General features: G+C 39.8%; 1 protein-coding gene across 21 annotated transcripts in view; it reads left to right on the top strand.

Moving 5' to 3' along the window:
* The window catches only part of LIMCH1 (LIM and calponin homology domains 1), a 338,435-nt gene that overhangs the window by 291,170 nt on the left and 29,919 nt on the right, over nt 1-17,346 (top strand). For 16 of the 21 annotated variants that reach the window (XM_073342172.1, XM_073342171.1, XM_073342181.1 and 13 more), the window contains 5 exons: nt 1,906-2,075; nt 2,953-3,058; nt 9,969-9,997; nt 11,350-11,433; nt 15,700-15,792. In XM_073342172.1, coding sequence (XP_073198273.1) covers nt 1,906-2,075; nt 2,953-3,058; nt 9,969-9,997; nt 11,350-11,433; nt 15,700-15,792 — 482 coding nt within the window. The remainder of the gene's footprint in view (nt 1-1,905; nt 2,076-2,952; nt 3,059-9,968; nt 9,998-11,349; nt 11,434-15,699; nt 15,793-17,346) is intronic. The other 5 variants (XR_012158684.1, XR_012158683.1, XM_073342164.1 and 2 more) reach the window with 4 other exon arrangements.

The raw sequence follows: 17,346 nt of genomic DNA, 5'->3' as shown, positions 1-17,346 counted from the left end.
CTGAAATGAGACCAAAGTATTATACCCCACAGGAGGTTATGCTATACATTGAAGGAAGGGGGGAAAATATATCAAGAGACAATTCAAGCCAGTCTTTCTACAGGTTCATAAATATATATGTATGGCATCAACAACATTGTGCTCACCCTTGACGTTCTATTTTAAGGCTTTTCATATGGTTCCTGGTCAGACCGTTGTAAAATTGACTTTGTCAACTAGTTGTAAAATTATGATGCTACTTTTCCCTAATAGCAATGTTGTCAAAAAGCAATTTACATTCCAACATATCTTTTGTTTACTGCTTATTCATAATAAGATCATGTTAACATATTTTTCAATTTCTAAAATGTGCCAATCACCATTTATCTTGGTGCAGGTGCATACTGAAATATCTACCTCATATTATTTGTAAATGACATACTTTCCTGTAATAAGAGTAGAATTATACCCCTCCTATCCTTCAGGCAAAAGCATGACTAACCGTTGGAGCTTTTCACCACATCCTGAAGGTTAACCAATTTGAGCTCCATCATCTCAATGAAAGAAGCAGATTCTGCCCTCCACTGAGAACCCTCTGCCTCCAACTCCTAGCTGTTCAAATGCAGGGACTATTAGCAAGGACTCATAAGCTGATCTCAGATGCTTTGGTGGTGCACAGGGAGGGGAAAAAGAGAGCCTAGGCTTTCCGGTAGATAAATCCCAGTCAAGGTTAATATCAATATCTTGAATTGCACCTGGCAGCCAACGTAGCGCCTGCAGTGCATTAGTGTAAGGCACTAGAGATTGAACAATTGGAAGGCCAAATTCTGCACCAGTGGAAGTTTCCAAGTTGTTTCTGATGGTAGCCCAGTGAAGTTCATTGTATTAATGATCTAATCTGGAGGTAACAAAGGCTGAAGGTAACTGTGCCACGGTCCATATCTGAGAGAAATGGTCATACCAAGTGTAGGTGAAAAGAGTACTTTTGCCCCTCCCTTAAATCCCTTTGGACTTCAGGAGTAACTGGGGATCCAGAGGTATCCCCTAAATTGTGTACAATAGAACTTCAGAGTTATAAACAGATCAGCCAAATACATACCTCATTTGGAACTGGAAGTATACAATCAGGCAGCAGCAGAGACTAGGGGGGAAAAAAAGGCAAATACAGTACAGTACTGTGTTTACTAAAAAAAGATTTGACAAGGTAAGGAAACAGTTTGTGTTTTGTTTAATTTAAATTAAGATGGTTAAAAGCACCATTTTTCTTCTGCACAGTAAAGTTTCAAAGCTGTATTAAGCCAATGTTCAGTTGTAAACTTTTGAAAGAACAACCATGACATTTTGTTTAGAGTTATGAACATTTCAGAGTTACGAAACCTCCATTCCCAAAGTGTTCATAACTCTGTGGTTCTACTGTACCTTTCTGAAGGATGTACAACCTCCCCCTGCCATTCTGTATAGATCCTTTCCCCAAACAGCCAGCATCATCTCTGTTTTATGTGAACCGAGCCTCAGCCATCCATCTCTCTGTCTCGCCAGGCTCAGGCACTGGGAAAGCAAAGACAGTGCACTTTCTTGTTTTAGTGAAAAAACAGGTAAATCTGAGGTGCCATCCGCTATTGATAATGAGACAGTTTGAGCTGCAATATCCTCATTTGAGTACAGTCCTAATGTCTGTCTCTTTGAGAGAATAAGTTCTGCTTACTCTGAGGGATGTTTTCAGCACAGTTAATCAAATTTCCAACCCCATTCCAAAGTCTCAGTAAGGAAAGATCAGAGTTGCTTTTTATTTTATCCCTCTCTTTCCCCTTCCCTGACAAAAAGGCATTCTTAAAACTTTGCAATTCTTACATAGCTGGGATTTTTCTAATTTTTTTTATGTCATGCTGAAAAAAATATTTTTGATTCTTGTGTTGTGTGGATTAGGTGCAGAACAGAAACAATTCAAGACAACTGTTACTTGTGCCCGCCCTGCTGTGCCCAGCGTTGAGTTCCCTCTTAGCACCCATTCTGAAGAAGCAGCTTCAAAAGATAAAGATCTGAAGAAATCTGAGACAGAACAACAGAAGGAAGCAGAGATCCTAGTTACACAGAAGGTAGTGTAATACAGAAGAGCATGGGAGGGGGAGAGAAAAGGACCTGCCATGCAAGTGCTTTCAGTGTTAATGAGCTAGATTTTACTTTGCCTTATGTAATACTAACCTAGGAATTTCAAAGCAGCCTGTTAGTGAACAATCTTGAATCATTGTTTGAATCATAGTACAAAATTTTCCTCTTTCTTCCACATGGAAGAACTAAACTTTGGTATTCCTAGATGCACTAAACCAAAGGTCCAAGCTTGCAAATTGCTGCAAACATGGTATTTTCTTTTGCAAGCAGGCCAGTTAAAGTTAATGGGACTAATTATGATTTTGAATAGTGCACCCTACAAGAAGTGTTTTCAGACTCACAACTCAATTCAGTTGCAGCTTCCTGACTCTGCACCACCTGCCCTGAGCAGAAAAGTGGCTAGAGCAGACCAGAGAATCAGACCTGAAGTTCTTGTGTTTCTGTGTGTAAGGAAAGCAGAATACCTGAAGAATGTAAAAGAAAGACATTTGCCCTTAAAGCCTTCTTGAAATGTTCAGTGAGTGCATGTGGTTGAGACAGTGATTGTGTCTGACAAGATTCTGTTCTGAGGAAATGTATATCACTGCATATCTTTGGACTAGTAGCAGCCTTGGTATTTAGGGAAGTGCTAAAATCGCATGGGGGGCAGTAAACAATTAAAAAAAAAAGCCAGAATTTAAATATTACAAAATTACACAAAAGTGATGTAAGTAGAAGTTTAGCATCATAAACTTGATTCCGAAAATATGTGAAAAAACGTCATATAGTGGAATTAGGACCTCATTAATTCTGTATGCTAGCATTTTATTCAGTCAGACATAGTGCTTTCTGGATGTTAATGCCTGTTCTTAAATAATTGGGTAGGTAGTGAAGTCAAGTGCTCCAGAACAAGAAGGGGTTATATTATTTCCATTTTTGAAGAAAGTACCTGAGACCAGCCAAGTTATTCTGCAGAACTCTGATCAACAAGGTAGGCAAAAGAAAACAGGAGTATTCTGTAGCATTGTAGAAATTTAACTGGGTAGTATTTAAACATTTGTTAGAAGGGTCAAAAGAAAAATAGCTGTCCTTTGACCTACAGTTCTTCAAGTAATGATCTCTATGTGTATTCCACTCAAGGTGCGCGTGTGCTCCATGTGTATGAGACTGGAATATTTTTCACTTGCAGTGTCCATTGATCCCTCCCCCATGCCTTCTACTCCTCATGCTCCCAGCTGAAGGCATAAGGGGCAGTTTAGATCAGCCACTTTTCCAGTTTTTTTTTCTACTGCTCATGATCTGAGACTGCACTTCTTCAGCATCCGCAACTTTAGCTAGCATTTATTTTTTACTTGTAGATAATTGTGTATAGTTTTACCTGTCTTAGATAGTTCATTCAATAGCAAGTGTAGTTTTAATATAGCCAGGGGCCCCCTGACACCCTCCTGGGGTGGCTACCATGCCCAAGCACTGCCCAGGATTCAAAATCTCTGTGATCTGCCCCTGGGCCTTCCCAATCCATGATGATCACGATATTTGTGTATATAGCCTCAGTGAAGCTCATAACCCTTCCAAGGGCAATGTGTGCTGGTCATTCCCTTGAACAACCCATCAATCCCATGAATTCAAGTTTAGAAAATTCCTGGTGGATTGTTCAATGACACCCCAGTCTGATCTTGGCTTTTCTGACCCCCACACTGTACACTGAGCTAGGGTGACCAGATGTCCCGATTTTATAAGGACAGTCCCGATATTCAGGGTTTTTTCTTGTATAGGGACCTATTACCTCCCAGCCCATGGTCCCGATTTTTAACACTTGCTATCTGGTCACCCTACATTGAGCAGAAGCACCAAAAAGTTCCTCTTTGAACATGGTTGCCCTGGGCTCCCGGGACTATGCTGGGAGCAGAGCTGAGGGCTCTTACAAACAAGGCAGACCTGAGGAGGGTAAGCAAACACTCTCACAAGAAATGTGAGAAATCCCCCTCTAAATGTTCATTCAGGAAGACCTCCTCTCCAACATCCTCAATGTCAGGTGAGACTCCATGCCCCAGTACTGGTGTGTTAGGGAGCACAGTATTGGTTCTGTGACACCGTCAACCAGCCAAGTCATAGTAAGACCACCAAGACTAATGGCACTGCCCATTGACACACAGGCCTTGTACTACTCCAATGAATCTGGGATCAGTGTGGGAGTTTCATCAGCCTTATCAAGACAAGAGAAGTCAGCCCTGATAAAGGCTCAGAAATCTTATGGGCACCTTCCCACTCCTACAGAAGAGAGACTATGTGGCCCAAGGACAGTGGCACCTTTTCTCTGTGGGGACCACTGTTTTACCACTATGATCCCTCACATTGGACTTGGGTCCTTGGGATCTATGTTTGAGACATCCAGAATACAGATGGACAGAATGGGAGTTGAGACAGGCATCCCCACATGGAAAAGAACCTCAGCCCCACTCAAGAGCACTCTGAGGAAGAGGATCAACCAGGTGGAGCCAGTTGTCCCTGCTGGATTATCATTGTCCTCACCAGATGAGGTGGTCACATCACCACTGGGTAACAAGAGACACTTCCAAGATCTCCTCCTGAGGAGAATTGCAGATATGCTCTAGATGCCCCTGGAGGAAGTACAAGGAACTCCTCACAAGTTATTGGATATCCTCCACAATGTGGGTCCTAATAAAGTGGCACCAATCAATAAGGCCATCTTAGAACCTGCCAAGATAGTCTGTGATTCTCCAGACACTTAGCACTCCTACTCCAAAAAGAATGGAGAAGAAATATTTTTGTACCATCCAAGTGAGTGGTGGACTCAGAAGATACTTCCTGCTAAATGGCAACATCTTTGGTTATGAGACAGGGTTCCTAGTTCCAGTCCTCCCAGAACTCCCACAGTTCAATCCACCATGAAGGATTTGCCTTTCAAGGAAAATAACCTATTCAGTGAGAAAACAGATGAATCGTTACATTCCCTCGAGGACTAATCCTCTCAGCATGCACCATCCAGGAGTGCAGAACGTTTTTCCACGGACCATAAGTGGGAGCCACATGACCTGGTGTATCTTTCAACAGAGGAGACTCTTGTTGCGGGATCTCTTTGCATCTCAAGAGACCAAGAAATGTCTGTGCTTCTGCTCCTGAGCAGCCAAGGGTCATGTCAGGGTTCCCTCCCCACTCTGAACTCTGGGGTACAGATGTGGGTATCCGCATGAAAGACCCCCGAAGCTTATTTCTACCAGTTTAGGTTAAAAACTTCCCCAAGGCACAAATCCTTTCCTTGTCCTTGGACGGTATTGCTGCCACCACCAGGTGATTTAGACAAAAATTCAGGAAAAGGACCACTTGGAGTCCCTATTTCCCCCAAAATATCCCCTGAAGCCCCTTCACCCCCTTTCCTGGGGAGGCTTGAGAATAATATGCCAACCAATTGCCTTTAATGTAAGTACAGACTAAACCCTTTATCTTTAAGACACTAAAATCAAATCAGGTTCTTAAAGAAGAACTTTATCATAAAGAAAAAAGTTTTTAGAAAAGCACCTCTATAAAATCAGGATGGAAGGTAACTCTACAGGATGATAAAAAGATTTAAAACACAGAGAATTCCTCTCTAGGCTCAGCTTCAAAGTTACAAAAAAAAAAAAAGAATAAAACTCTTAGCATAGGGAAAAGTCACAAGCTGAAACAAAAGATAATTTAATGCATTTCCTTGCCTTACTTACAATTTTTGTAATCTTAGATGCTCATTTCAGGTATGTTTCTAGGAGATGTTTTTCCTGCCTGGACCCTCTCTCGGTCCAGAGAGGGAACAAAAACAAAGAGAGCACAAACAAAGCCTCCCCGCCCCAGATTTGAAAGTATCTTCTTTCTTCATTGGCTCTTTTGGTCAGGTGCCAACTAGGTTATTTGAACTTCTTACCCCTTACAGGTAAAGATTCAGTACGGCTACCCAGGAGGGATTTTATGTTACCCTTAGCTGTATGTTTATGACCAGCCACAATGCCAGAGGGGATGCATTTCTGTTACGATGGTGAGAACTGCTGATGTATGTATTCCTGCCCCATCCCTCTCTTGCCTCGAATCCTGAGGGAGATCAAACAAGACAAAATGTCAACGATCCTAGTTGCTCCTCGGTGGCCGAGGCAGTTCTGATTCACTGGTGTTGTCCAGGTCGCCTCTCACCGTGCATCTGTATCCAATTCTTCCTGGATCTGTTGAGCTGCAGGCAAAGGCAAGAGCCTTCATCCCAACCCGGCATTTCTCCATTTAACAGGTTGGTATTTGGATAGATGACAAATTCAGGGAGGTCGTGCTTGAAAGCTGTTCAATCCATCTTTAGCAATAGCAGAAAAGACACCACATGAAAGTGCTATACAGCACAATGGAAAAGATCCTCGATATGGTGCCAGCATCATTGGATACCCCTAGGGTTCCAAGGTCACGGCTATTCTGGACTACTTCCACTTCCTAAAAACGTCAGGGCTGCCTCTCCGCTCCTTGCAAGTAAACCTGGCAGTTATTAGTACCTTTCATTCTCTGGTGGACAACCATTCAGTCTTTGCCCATACTGCTACAGTAAGGTTTCTGAAGGGACTGGTCAGAATCTTTCCTCCAGTACTGAAGCCTACGCCAATGGGACCTCCAATCTAGTCCTGTCAGCGTTAACAAATTCTCTATTCAAACCTTTAACTTCATGTTCCTTGCTCATCTGTCTATGAAGGTTGTGTTTCTGGTTGCAGTCATCTCAGCCAGAAGAGTAGGTAAGCTGGGCACCCTCTATATGGTCTTCCACAAGGATAAGGTTTTCCTTGAGGTTACATCCTAACTTAATTCCAGAAATCTTGGAATTCCATCTGAAGTGGGTCATCCACCTACCTGTCTTCAATCCAAAGTACCATGCTGCCAGAGAAGCTACACTTTGGATGTCAATCCAGCCTTGGTATTCTACCTGCAGAGGACAAAATCCTTCAGGGAATCTCATTAACTCTCTCTCTCTTTTTACTGAATGTATGAGAGGGGAAGCAAAGACAGATTTCAGGATGCATCCTGCTTTGCTATGACTTGACAATGACCCCTCACAAGGTGTGAGCGCCCACTCAATCAGAGCCCAGGCACCATTAGTAGCTTCGCTTCATGATGTTCCCCTTCTGGAAACCTGTAAAGTGGCAACATGGGGCTCTGTGCGTACCTTTGTGCCTTGGCACAAGCTTCTCCTGTAGACACATCCTTCTGCAGAGTGGTCTTCCAATCTGTGGTACGCAGGGTTACTCACACCTGCTTTCTCAACAAACACTGCTTGTGGATCATCTCGAGTGCAATACACACAGGGACCGTCACTCGAAGAAAGTCCAGTTACTTACCTGGTACAGTAACTGGAGTTCTTCAAGATATGCGGTCCCTACATATGTTCCACTACCTGTCCTCCTTCCCCTATGCTTTAAGTCCTTATCCTAAGGCTCTTCGCAGTGGAGAGGAACTAGAAAGCTGATCACGGCCCCTTACGCCCTCTGCTCAGAGTACAAGGAGGAGATGCGCACAGGCACAGACCAGCAGACACTGCTTATGAAAAATCTTCCAGTCTCAGGTTCATGGAGCATGTGCGCTCCTTGAGTGGAATACACCAGGGGGCCACACGTTTCAAAACTCCAGTTACTATGCAAGGTAAGTAAGCAGACTTTTTAAAAGGAAATAATTATTTTTCACCAAAACAATTGCTTCTGTCGTAGTATTGTTAGCATAATTCTGTGGTGATAATTACACTATTATCACTACCTTCCTTAAATACAACAGCCGATGTATGGCACAAGTCAGGAAGACCAGGATGGCACTATTATATATCTGACACTGAGTTAAAGGGTATATTCTATTTAAGGGTATTATATTTTACTAGTACTGCTGTTCTAAGATGAAAATAGCTTAGTAATCTCTTTTTATGATAAAAATATTTGGATCTAAGTTCTGTCCTCATCTGCTCACGTGTGGCTCCCATTAAAGTGAATGAAAACAATGCATAGATCTGGCACACACTTCAGTTTACCTCACAAATATTTGAAGTTGCTGTAAATCATGAACATTTCCTTTTTTATCCTCATGATATGCAGATTTTAATTGTGTGTGCAATATAGTACATATACCATACAGAAATCATAAAGCAACCCCAAGAATTACCTGACCTTCTAGTGTCCCCTGAAACCTTTGGTTAAATGTGCTTTGACGGTGTGTGTATAAGTAGTGCAAAGACTTCTCCCCCTTCTTGCTGTTTTCAGGACTGAAATTGCTTTAGATGGCAGTTGTGGAAAATAAAACAACCCTGAGTGGAAGTAGAAATTGAACTTGTAATAAATTGGGAGATTTTTCACCCTTAATACAACTTAAGTGTTAAATTAAACTAAACAAGAGAGCAGCCATACACTGAGTTATAGAATGTAGATGTTAACATTTTTAGTAATGTTGAAGTTCTTCGTGCTCTGGAGCCCACATAGAATAGATGGTGCTGAGAAAGTCAAACAAATACAAGACAACATAAACATGTATGATATATAAAAGCTCATGATGAGTTTATAAGATTAAAAAATGTAGAATTCTGACTGGGAGAAAAATGTCTTTAATTACACCAGTGTGTTAGGTTTCAGAGTAGCAGCCGGGCTAGTCTGTATTCGCAAAAAGAAAAGGAGTACTTGTTGCACCTTAGAGACTAACCAATTTATTTCAGCATAAGCTTTCGTGAGCTACAGACTGAATGCATCCGATGAAGTGAGCTGTAGTTCACGAAAGCTTATGATCAAATAAATTGGTTAGTCTCTAAGGTGCCACAAGTACTCCTTTTCTTTTTACCAGTGTGTTAGAGGACATTTAAATGAAGTGTACCACACCAACAGCTTGTAAATACTAATAGCATTTCAACTAAAAACCCTCTTAATTTATCACCATGGAAAATGGAACTCAAACTAGCTTTGATCAACCGCCCTTTAAAGCAATTAATAAATTAATTTAAAAATCCATTTGGTCACTGAGTTCACATCTACCTGGTAATCAGTTTTCTTTTCACGGTGTCATATTTCTTGTTTTGTTTCTATTCTGCCATCCACTCTAGAGTCACCCAGCCGTGCCAGTGTTCCGCTTAGGGTTCGGAACTCCTGGCGACGCTCCCAGTTTTTCTCACAGTCAGGTAAATGATGCGCTGGGACTAGCTGCATCTTTCCCGCTGCACTGAGTAGTAGGTGTTTTAAAATGTGTGCTGGGGCAAAAGCTGATGATCACTGGTACTTATTCTGCTGTCTGCTTTCATAGAAAGTGCCTATTCCTGTTGCACAGTTGGCAAAGAGCTGTTGGATTACACACAGATATAATGCTTTGGTTTCAGACACCAAAATAATAATTTCCCTTTAAATTTATTTTTACTTTACATCTGTTTTTAAGCAGTTTAGCGCAAAGGCACTTAATAGAAAATGGCAGTGGTTCTCTTGGTAACTGTGACACTTGAATAGTGTTTTCTCTTGATATGTCCTACCTTTGCTCTGCTTTTTTTCTTTCCCCACATTGAATAGTGAAGGAAAAGTTAAATTAAATTTGATAACACTCTTTTCAGACACTGCTAATGACTCTGACCAAGAGTAGTTGTCAGTAGCTAGTGGTAGCTTAGAACCTACTGTTGATGTTATGCTCTTTGTAGCCATATCAAAAGTATTTTTGTTGGTGGAGGGTACAATCTATTTCTCTGATCTGTTGTATCGTAATTTTTCATTGCTGCTAGTTGTGGGGCAGGTATTGTTATGAACTACTGAATTGGTAGTTTCCTCTTTATACAGTTGTGACTCGGCTTTTTATTTTAAATTAAGATAAAGCATATTTGACAATCTTAATATTTTGGGGGATTAATTTTTGTTTTTCTCTTTTTGCAGCAGACTCTGATAATAGTGACAAGTCAAATGTAAGTAAGTTCTTTGCAGTGTTCTTAATAGCAAAATAGTAGTGTGTTTAGTGTAGAGATTTGCATGATGGTACAACTAAATCAGTGATTCTTTTGAAAACCCTTCCAAAATAGACTCAAATAGGAAGAAGAAAACTCAGCTCTTTTAACTGAAAGAAAAGAAATATGATCCAAAACACTTCATACACTTTTAAACAAATATGGGGCTAAGTTCTGTCCTCAGTTACACCTGTGCAGTCCCATCAGCATCAGTGCAAAAACTGAGAGGAGAATTTTCCCCTTAACTAGGAAAAATGCAGAATTATGATGTGTGGATTCACTTTGGTCTGGATCCTACATACATGCTTACCTTTGAGAATGAATAATTCCATTAGCTCTAGGGCTCCATAACTGTTTGTACGCTCCTTCTGATTACTTGCAAAGAAATTATTACATACAAGAAATGATCAACAGATCAAAATCCATTACCCCTCAAGGAAACCCACATATATTTGAACACAGCACATCCTGTATTCCATGTACTGCTCATCATCTGAAAATAGACGTTATTTTTTCTCATTTGAGAGTGCATAGGACTCATAATGTAGAGTAATTAGATATTTTACATCATAAGGCCTCAGCTTCTAAAGAAAAAAATTTAGCGCATCATACAGTGGGTCCCTGATCTGACTGGGGCCTGTGGATGTTATTGTAGTATAAATAATATCTTAAGCCAAGACTTGAGATTGTATATGGTGTCCAAGATCTGAAATATGTGAACATTGTTCTTCTGTGATAATTTATTTTGATAGTTGTGGCATCAGAGGATTATTTTCAGGAAAAATAAGCATTTGGTTGTTTTTCTTTACTAAATTGGTATATTTGTATAAGTAGATCAATGCCCCTTGGAATTTCTTCTCAATTGCTTCTGTTCTCCTGTTCTATCTGATGTTTTCCTAGTTCTTATTTGCAAACCAAATGATTTTTCTGTGACTTGTATATATTGCAGAAATAAAACTATTTCCAATTGATTGTGTAGCTAGGAATACTGTTAGCTAACCGTGAGAAGTACTGGTTTCAGAGTAGCAGCCATGTTAGTCTGTATCCGCAAAAAGAAGAGGAGGACTTGTGGCACCTTAGAGACTAACAAATTTATTTGAGCATAAGCTTTCGTGAGCTACAGCTCACTTCATCGGATGCATACTGATGAGAAGTACTGTAAATTGAAGCAATTATAAATCTGAATTCCACTTGTAGCTTAACATTTTCACTTAATTGGTAGAATAGCTTAAGTGACTTCATTGTGCAACTTTTTAGGATTGTCTTGTGATGTATATTATTAGATCCTAATAACCTCATTCAATTTATCTAAGTGTTTCAGTTTCTGGTCCTGGGATCCAGAAGAGGAACGAAAGCGACAGGAAAGATGGCAGCAAGAACAGGAACGCTTGCTTCAAGTACATGTGCTACTAAATTTATTCCTACTATTGGTTACTTGTTTTTCAGTTGAATTATCACTCTTGTTAGACCTTGAGCAGTACAGTTCACTTCGTGACTGTTTTAATTTAATTTCAAATCTGAATATTTTATATTAATCAAATAAACCTAAAATTGCTTGAAGATAATACTGAACACATGAAAGAATTTAATTGGTTAAAATGTGAACAGTATTTAAATTTACTGTTTAAAAATATTTCTGCTCAATTTATGTATAAAAAGAACAGAAATGAATAATTTAATAATTTAATTCTTAATTTGTGGCAAATGCTTGTAAAACGTACTCTCACATGCTTGACAAAACAGTAAGTTAATTTTATTTCTTAAAGGAGTGGAATAAAATGTATTGATATAACTCAAAAGTGATTTTTTGGTTTATGAAATACCTTATCGTGCCTCATAGTTTTAAATGATAGAATTTAATAAATATATACTTCATGAAAACATATTATCCATAAAAATACATTTGCATTGTTTGCTTTTCTTTAGCTTAATTCAAAAACATGCCATTGTTCAGTGTAGGATTTGTTTTCAGAGGCATGCTGTTTTTTAAAATACAAAAGTAAAACATTGTGAAACAGCATATGGCTTAATGTGAGTTGATGTATGGCTATCCACATCTGTAATGGCAACAGTCTTAACTCTTTTATGGGTTTAGTTCTCAGTGTTATGTTTTGCTTCTGTCAAATAGGATTGTGTACAATATGTGAACTTGTAAATCAGTTCCATACATAATGACCTTTCCTAATCAGCATGTGCTCTGTGCCCAGATCACACTTACTATTAGAGATGGGCTAACTAGTAAATCCCTGTGTATGCACACGTATACAGCTATCACTGATTTCACCCTGTTCTAAACCCAGTCGTAAGTTATCTGTGCCCTGAACCACTATACTTGGCTGGTAAGATGGTAAAAGAAAATAGAAACACATCTTGGATGGGGATGGGAGAGGACACTGAATGCCTCTTGCTCTTTGGTACCCAACTTGGTTCCCCTGACTACCAGCTCATTAAGAGTAAAATGCTAGAATCTCTCCAAAACTTTTCCACAAATCCTGGGGGAAGGAAGAGAGAGAGGTTGTTTGTTTTTGTTGGGTGTTTTTTTGTTTTTGTTGTTCTCTGGCATCAGGTGGGACTTCCACTTTTATCTTGTTTTTAACAAGAACATTAGTTCAGGGATTCAGGAATAGCCACCAAATACATACCATACATTAGGTCTATATTTAACGCACAGAAAACAAGCTATGTATTGATTAATTGCTTTGATAGTTTTTCTTCAAGATTGTGCATATGAGAACACTGTTTACAAACAATTACTTTGTTAGATTTTGTAGATTGTTGTTTACAGTTGTCCTAATTTAAGAAGACGAAGCTAAATTTGTCCATTATAAAGTGGCTTATGGAAACTTTCTCTGTACAGCTTAGTAGTATAATAAGCAATGTAAGAGACTTGGGGGGGCTAATTTCCTGTCCTGACTGAGTGAACGGTGGTAGTGGCACTATTTTCCAATCTGGAAAGAGAGAAGTTGAAACTTCCTCATGTCACTCAACAGTGAGCCAAGAGAGCAACATTGACTGGCTCCAAGGAAGCCTTTTGTTCTCTTTCCTAGCAAGGATGATGGCACCAGGAGAAAGAATGAGGAGTACTTGTGGCACCTTAGAGACTAACAAATTTATTTGAGCATAAGCTTTCTTGGGCTAAACCCCACTTCATCAGATGCATGCAGTGGAAAATACAGTAGGAAGATTATCTATCTATCTATATACAGAGAACATGAAAAAATGGAGGTTGCCATACCAACTCTTAACAAGACCAATCAATTAAGGTGGGCTATTATCAGCAGGAGGAAAAAAACAAACAAAAAAAAACACTTTTGTAGTGAAAATCAGGGTAGCCCATTTCAAACAGTTGACAAAAAGGTGTGAGTAACAGTAGGGGGAAAATAGTTTTTAGTTAGTGTAATGACTCATCCACTCCCAGTCTTTATTCAAGCTTAATTTAATGGTGTCCAGTTTGCTGTTTCTCGTTGGAGTCTGTTTTTGAATTTTTTTGTCGAAGAATTGCGACTTTTAAGTCTGTAATTGAGTGTCCAGGGAGGTTGAAGTGTTCTCCGACTGGTTTTTGAATGTTATAATTCTTGACATCTGATTTGTGTCCATTTATTCTTTTGCATAGAGACTGTCCGGTTTGGCCAGTGTACATGGCAGAGGGACATTGCTGGCACATGATGGCATATTATCACATTGGTAGATGTGCAGGTGAACGAGCCTCTGATCGTGTGGCTGATGTGGTTAGGTCCTGTGATGGTGTCCCTTGAATAGATATATGGACAGAGTTGGCAATTTTGGCAATGGGCTTTGTTGTAAGGATAGGTTCCTGGGTTAGTATTTTTGTTGTGTGGTGTGTGGTTGCTAGTGAGTATTTGATTCAGGTTGGGGGGCTGTCTGTAAGCGAGGACTGGCCTGTCTCCTAAGATCTGTGAGAGTGAGGGATCATCCTTCAGAATAGCTTGTAGATCCTTGATGATACGTTGCAGAGGTTTTAGTTGGGGGCTGAAGGTGACGGCTAGTGGCGTTCTGTTACTTTCTTTGTTGGGCCTGTCCTGTAGTAGGTGACTTCTGGGTACTCTTCTGGCTCTGTCAATCTGTTTCTTCACTTCAGCAGGTGGGTATTGTAGTTGTAAGAACGTTTGATAGAGATCTTGTAGGTATTTGTCTCTGAGGGGTTGGAGCAAATGTGGTTGTATCTTAGAGCTTGGCTGTAGACAATGGATCATGTGGGCTGGATGAAAGCTGGAGGCATGTAGGTAAGTATAGCGGTCAGTAGGTTTCCAGTATAGGCGTTTATGTGACCATCGCTTATTAGCACTGTAGTGTCCAGGAAGTGGATCTCTTGTGTGGACTGGTCCAGGCTGAGGTTGATGGTGGGATGGAAATTGTTGAAATCATGGTGGAATTCCTCAAGGGCTTCTTTTCCATAGGTCCAGATGATGATGATGTCATCATCGTAGCACAAGTAGAGTAGGGGCGTTAGGGGACGAGAGCTGAGGAAGTCTTGTTCTAAGTCAGCCACAAAAATGTTGGCATACTGTGGGGCCATGCGGGTACCCATAGCAGTGCTGCTGCACCAGGAGAGAAGCTTGAGGTGGAAGGTAATAAAAATGCAGGTTTCCATATTTAAGAATAGATTGCTTTTGACCAGTATTTCATTCTTGAGCTTAGTCTCTTTATACCTCGTACATTTTTATTTCTATTTGTTGTTTACACCATTCCAAAATTAAATCATATTAGGTGGAGTCGATTGCATGGTTTGTCTGGTTATCAAATTGATAATAAACAAATTTCTTATGGGTCAGGGGTTTGTGTTCTCGGTATTTTTAACTGTTGTTTTGCACAATATTTTGGAGGAAGGAGGTTACAACCAAAGTGCAGAGGAAACAGTGTGACTTTGCTGTTCCAATACAGATAAGACAGTTTTGACACCACAGCATTTTAAAGAGCTCTTTGAGAGATTCTCTTTTGATTCAGAACACATGCAGAGCTGGGGAGATTCAATTCTCAAGAAATAATCCCATCCAGGAAGAAAACCAACTACTCAGCTAATCATCATCTTATCCACTTCTGACCTTTATACATTGTCTATTTATCGTTTGAGCCTACATGGTTTTTCATCTTTCATTAAATTGTATTAGCAGCAGCTTATCTTTATTAGATTAGTGCCAAAGCTAATATTTACAAAGCCAGTTAAATTCAGAAGCTATTTTAGTCAATGATTAATGCAAAATCCTTGTTTTAAATGTATTGGAGTGTTTTGATAGCTTTTTTCAGAACTCTTCAGCTCCTCATAAGCTATGGTTGTTTTTAAATGCTGAAAATAAATTTCATTTTGAACAGCATCTAGCATTTGAAAACTCCTAACTAATCAGACTTGATATAGCACTTTAAGTGTCCCTGGTGCTTTACAATAAGCTAAGAGTACTAAACAACATAAAACTTCCCTAGGGGACCGGGGGTTGGGAGGGAAAGGAAGAGAAGTTTGTTCATGTTCTTGTTTTTACATTGCATGCCTGTTTTCCGATGAGCCAGTTTCTAGTGGGTCCAGTTTCCTGATACATAGCAAATATTGCAGAACATAAATACTGTCTTTTAACCATTGAATTGAAACAGATAAAAAGAACCCCCTATTAAGTTTCCTATTAAATAGATTGTACTGAAATTCTGCACAGGAGAGGTACCAGAAGGAGCAGGACAAGCTGAAAGAAGAATGGGAAAAAGCACAGAAAGAAGTTGAAGAGGAGGAGCGTAGATACTATGAGGAGGTATAATGTTCAAAAGAAGCAAGTTTAAGAAGTGATCTTGCAGTTCCAGTGCAGGGGTATCTTGCTTCTATGCATTTTTAAAGTGTTTTGCTAGTGGGACTGTCACTTAGAGACTAACCATTTACGATGATCCTTTATGTTAGAGAATTTACATCTCGGCAATGGAAATGTCAGAAGCTCACTGTTTAATTATTTTTAATTTCCATGCCTTTGTTTTGTCCTGTGCTCAAGTCATCCCTTAGTCCTGTTTCAGTGGTGCAGTTAGCTTGAACAATGTTTATGTCTCTTAAGTTGTCTTGTCACATTCATTGTATGTTTCTAATCATACTTTTATGTACAGTAGTTAGGCAGATTAACATCGGATACTCATTGCTTGAGTAGTAAATGGCATACTCATGACCCTGATGAGAGGTAAAGCATCTTTCTGAACTCTCTCTGCATTTCTCATGCACCCATCACCATAATATCTAGCCACCATGCATTATTTAAAAAATAATTAAATGTTATTTTAGGAAATCTGTCTATGCTACAGATGAATTGACATAGGAATGTAGGAGAGAGGAGGCAGAAGAATAGGTTAAGGTGACATTAGACAGGCATTCCCAATATGGATGCGCATATCAATAAACACAAGCATGTACTTGGCCAGCAGCAGCAGTCATGACTTCCCCAGTTTACCACCCATGACACACTGGCATTCATACTCATATAATGGGGCTGGTGGTGAAGTACACTAGAGAAAATTATGATGAGCTTTGGAGACCGAACAAAGCTAGGCAAATAGGCAGCACAATGGCAGATGAAATTCAGTGTTGGCAAACTTAAAGAAATGAACATTGGAAGGAATAACTTCAGCTAATTTTATAATAATAATTCTGTCCTAGTTGAAGAATGAAATGGAAGATAATACTGAAAAATATTACAATGCCATTACACATCCTCACATCCATAACACATCCTCACTTGGAATACAGGATCCAGTTCTGGTTAAGGCATCTCAAAAAAGATACAACACGAGTACATAGTGTGCAGAGAAAGGCAATGAAAATGACTAGAGTCATGGAGCAAATTTAAAACTGAGAAAAGGAAAAACTTCTTACGGAATACACACCTATCAATTAAACACCCTGCTATTTGATATTGAGTCTAGTAGCTTAGTATTCCATGTCCAGCAACTTTGAAGATCAGGCCACTTACGTAGAGATCTAAATATGGATTTTTAAGCCTAACTTTATACTCTTGCTTTTGAAGATCTTACTCCTGGGGGAATTCTGCGCCACTGCACATGCACAAAATTCATGTGCCCCACAGAATTTAATTTTTTTCTGCAGAAAATACATTCTGCCCCAGAAGTGCTGCTGTTCCACCTTTCTCCCACCAGAGACCACTCTGGTGCCAGAACAGCTAACAGCATGAATGCAGTAAGCTGTTCTGATGCCACAGCAGCCTCTGGTGGGCAAAAGGTGGAACTGCAGCACATCTGGGGCAGAATGTATTTTCTGTGGAGGGAAAAAGAAATCTGTGTGCACGCAGTGGCACAGAATTACCCCAGGA

The sequence above is a fragment of the Lepidochelys kempii genome, chromosome 4 (assembly GCF_965140265.1).
Source record: "Lepidochelys kempii isolate rLepKem1 chromosome 4, rLepKem1.hap2, whole genome shotgun sequence".
NCBI classification, from domain to species: Eukaryota; Metazoa; Chordata; order Testudines; family Cheloniidae; genus Lepidochelys; species Lepidochelys kempii.
Note: the sequence above shows the minus strand (reverse complement) of the source record. Positions and strands in the feature narration are given on the sequence as shown.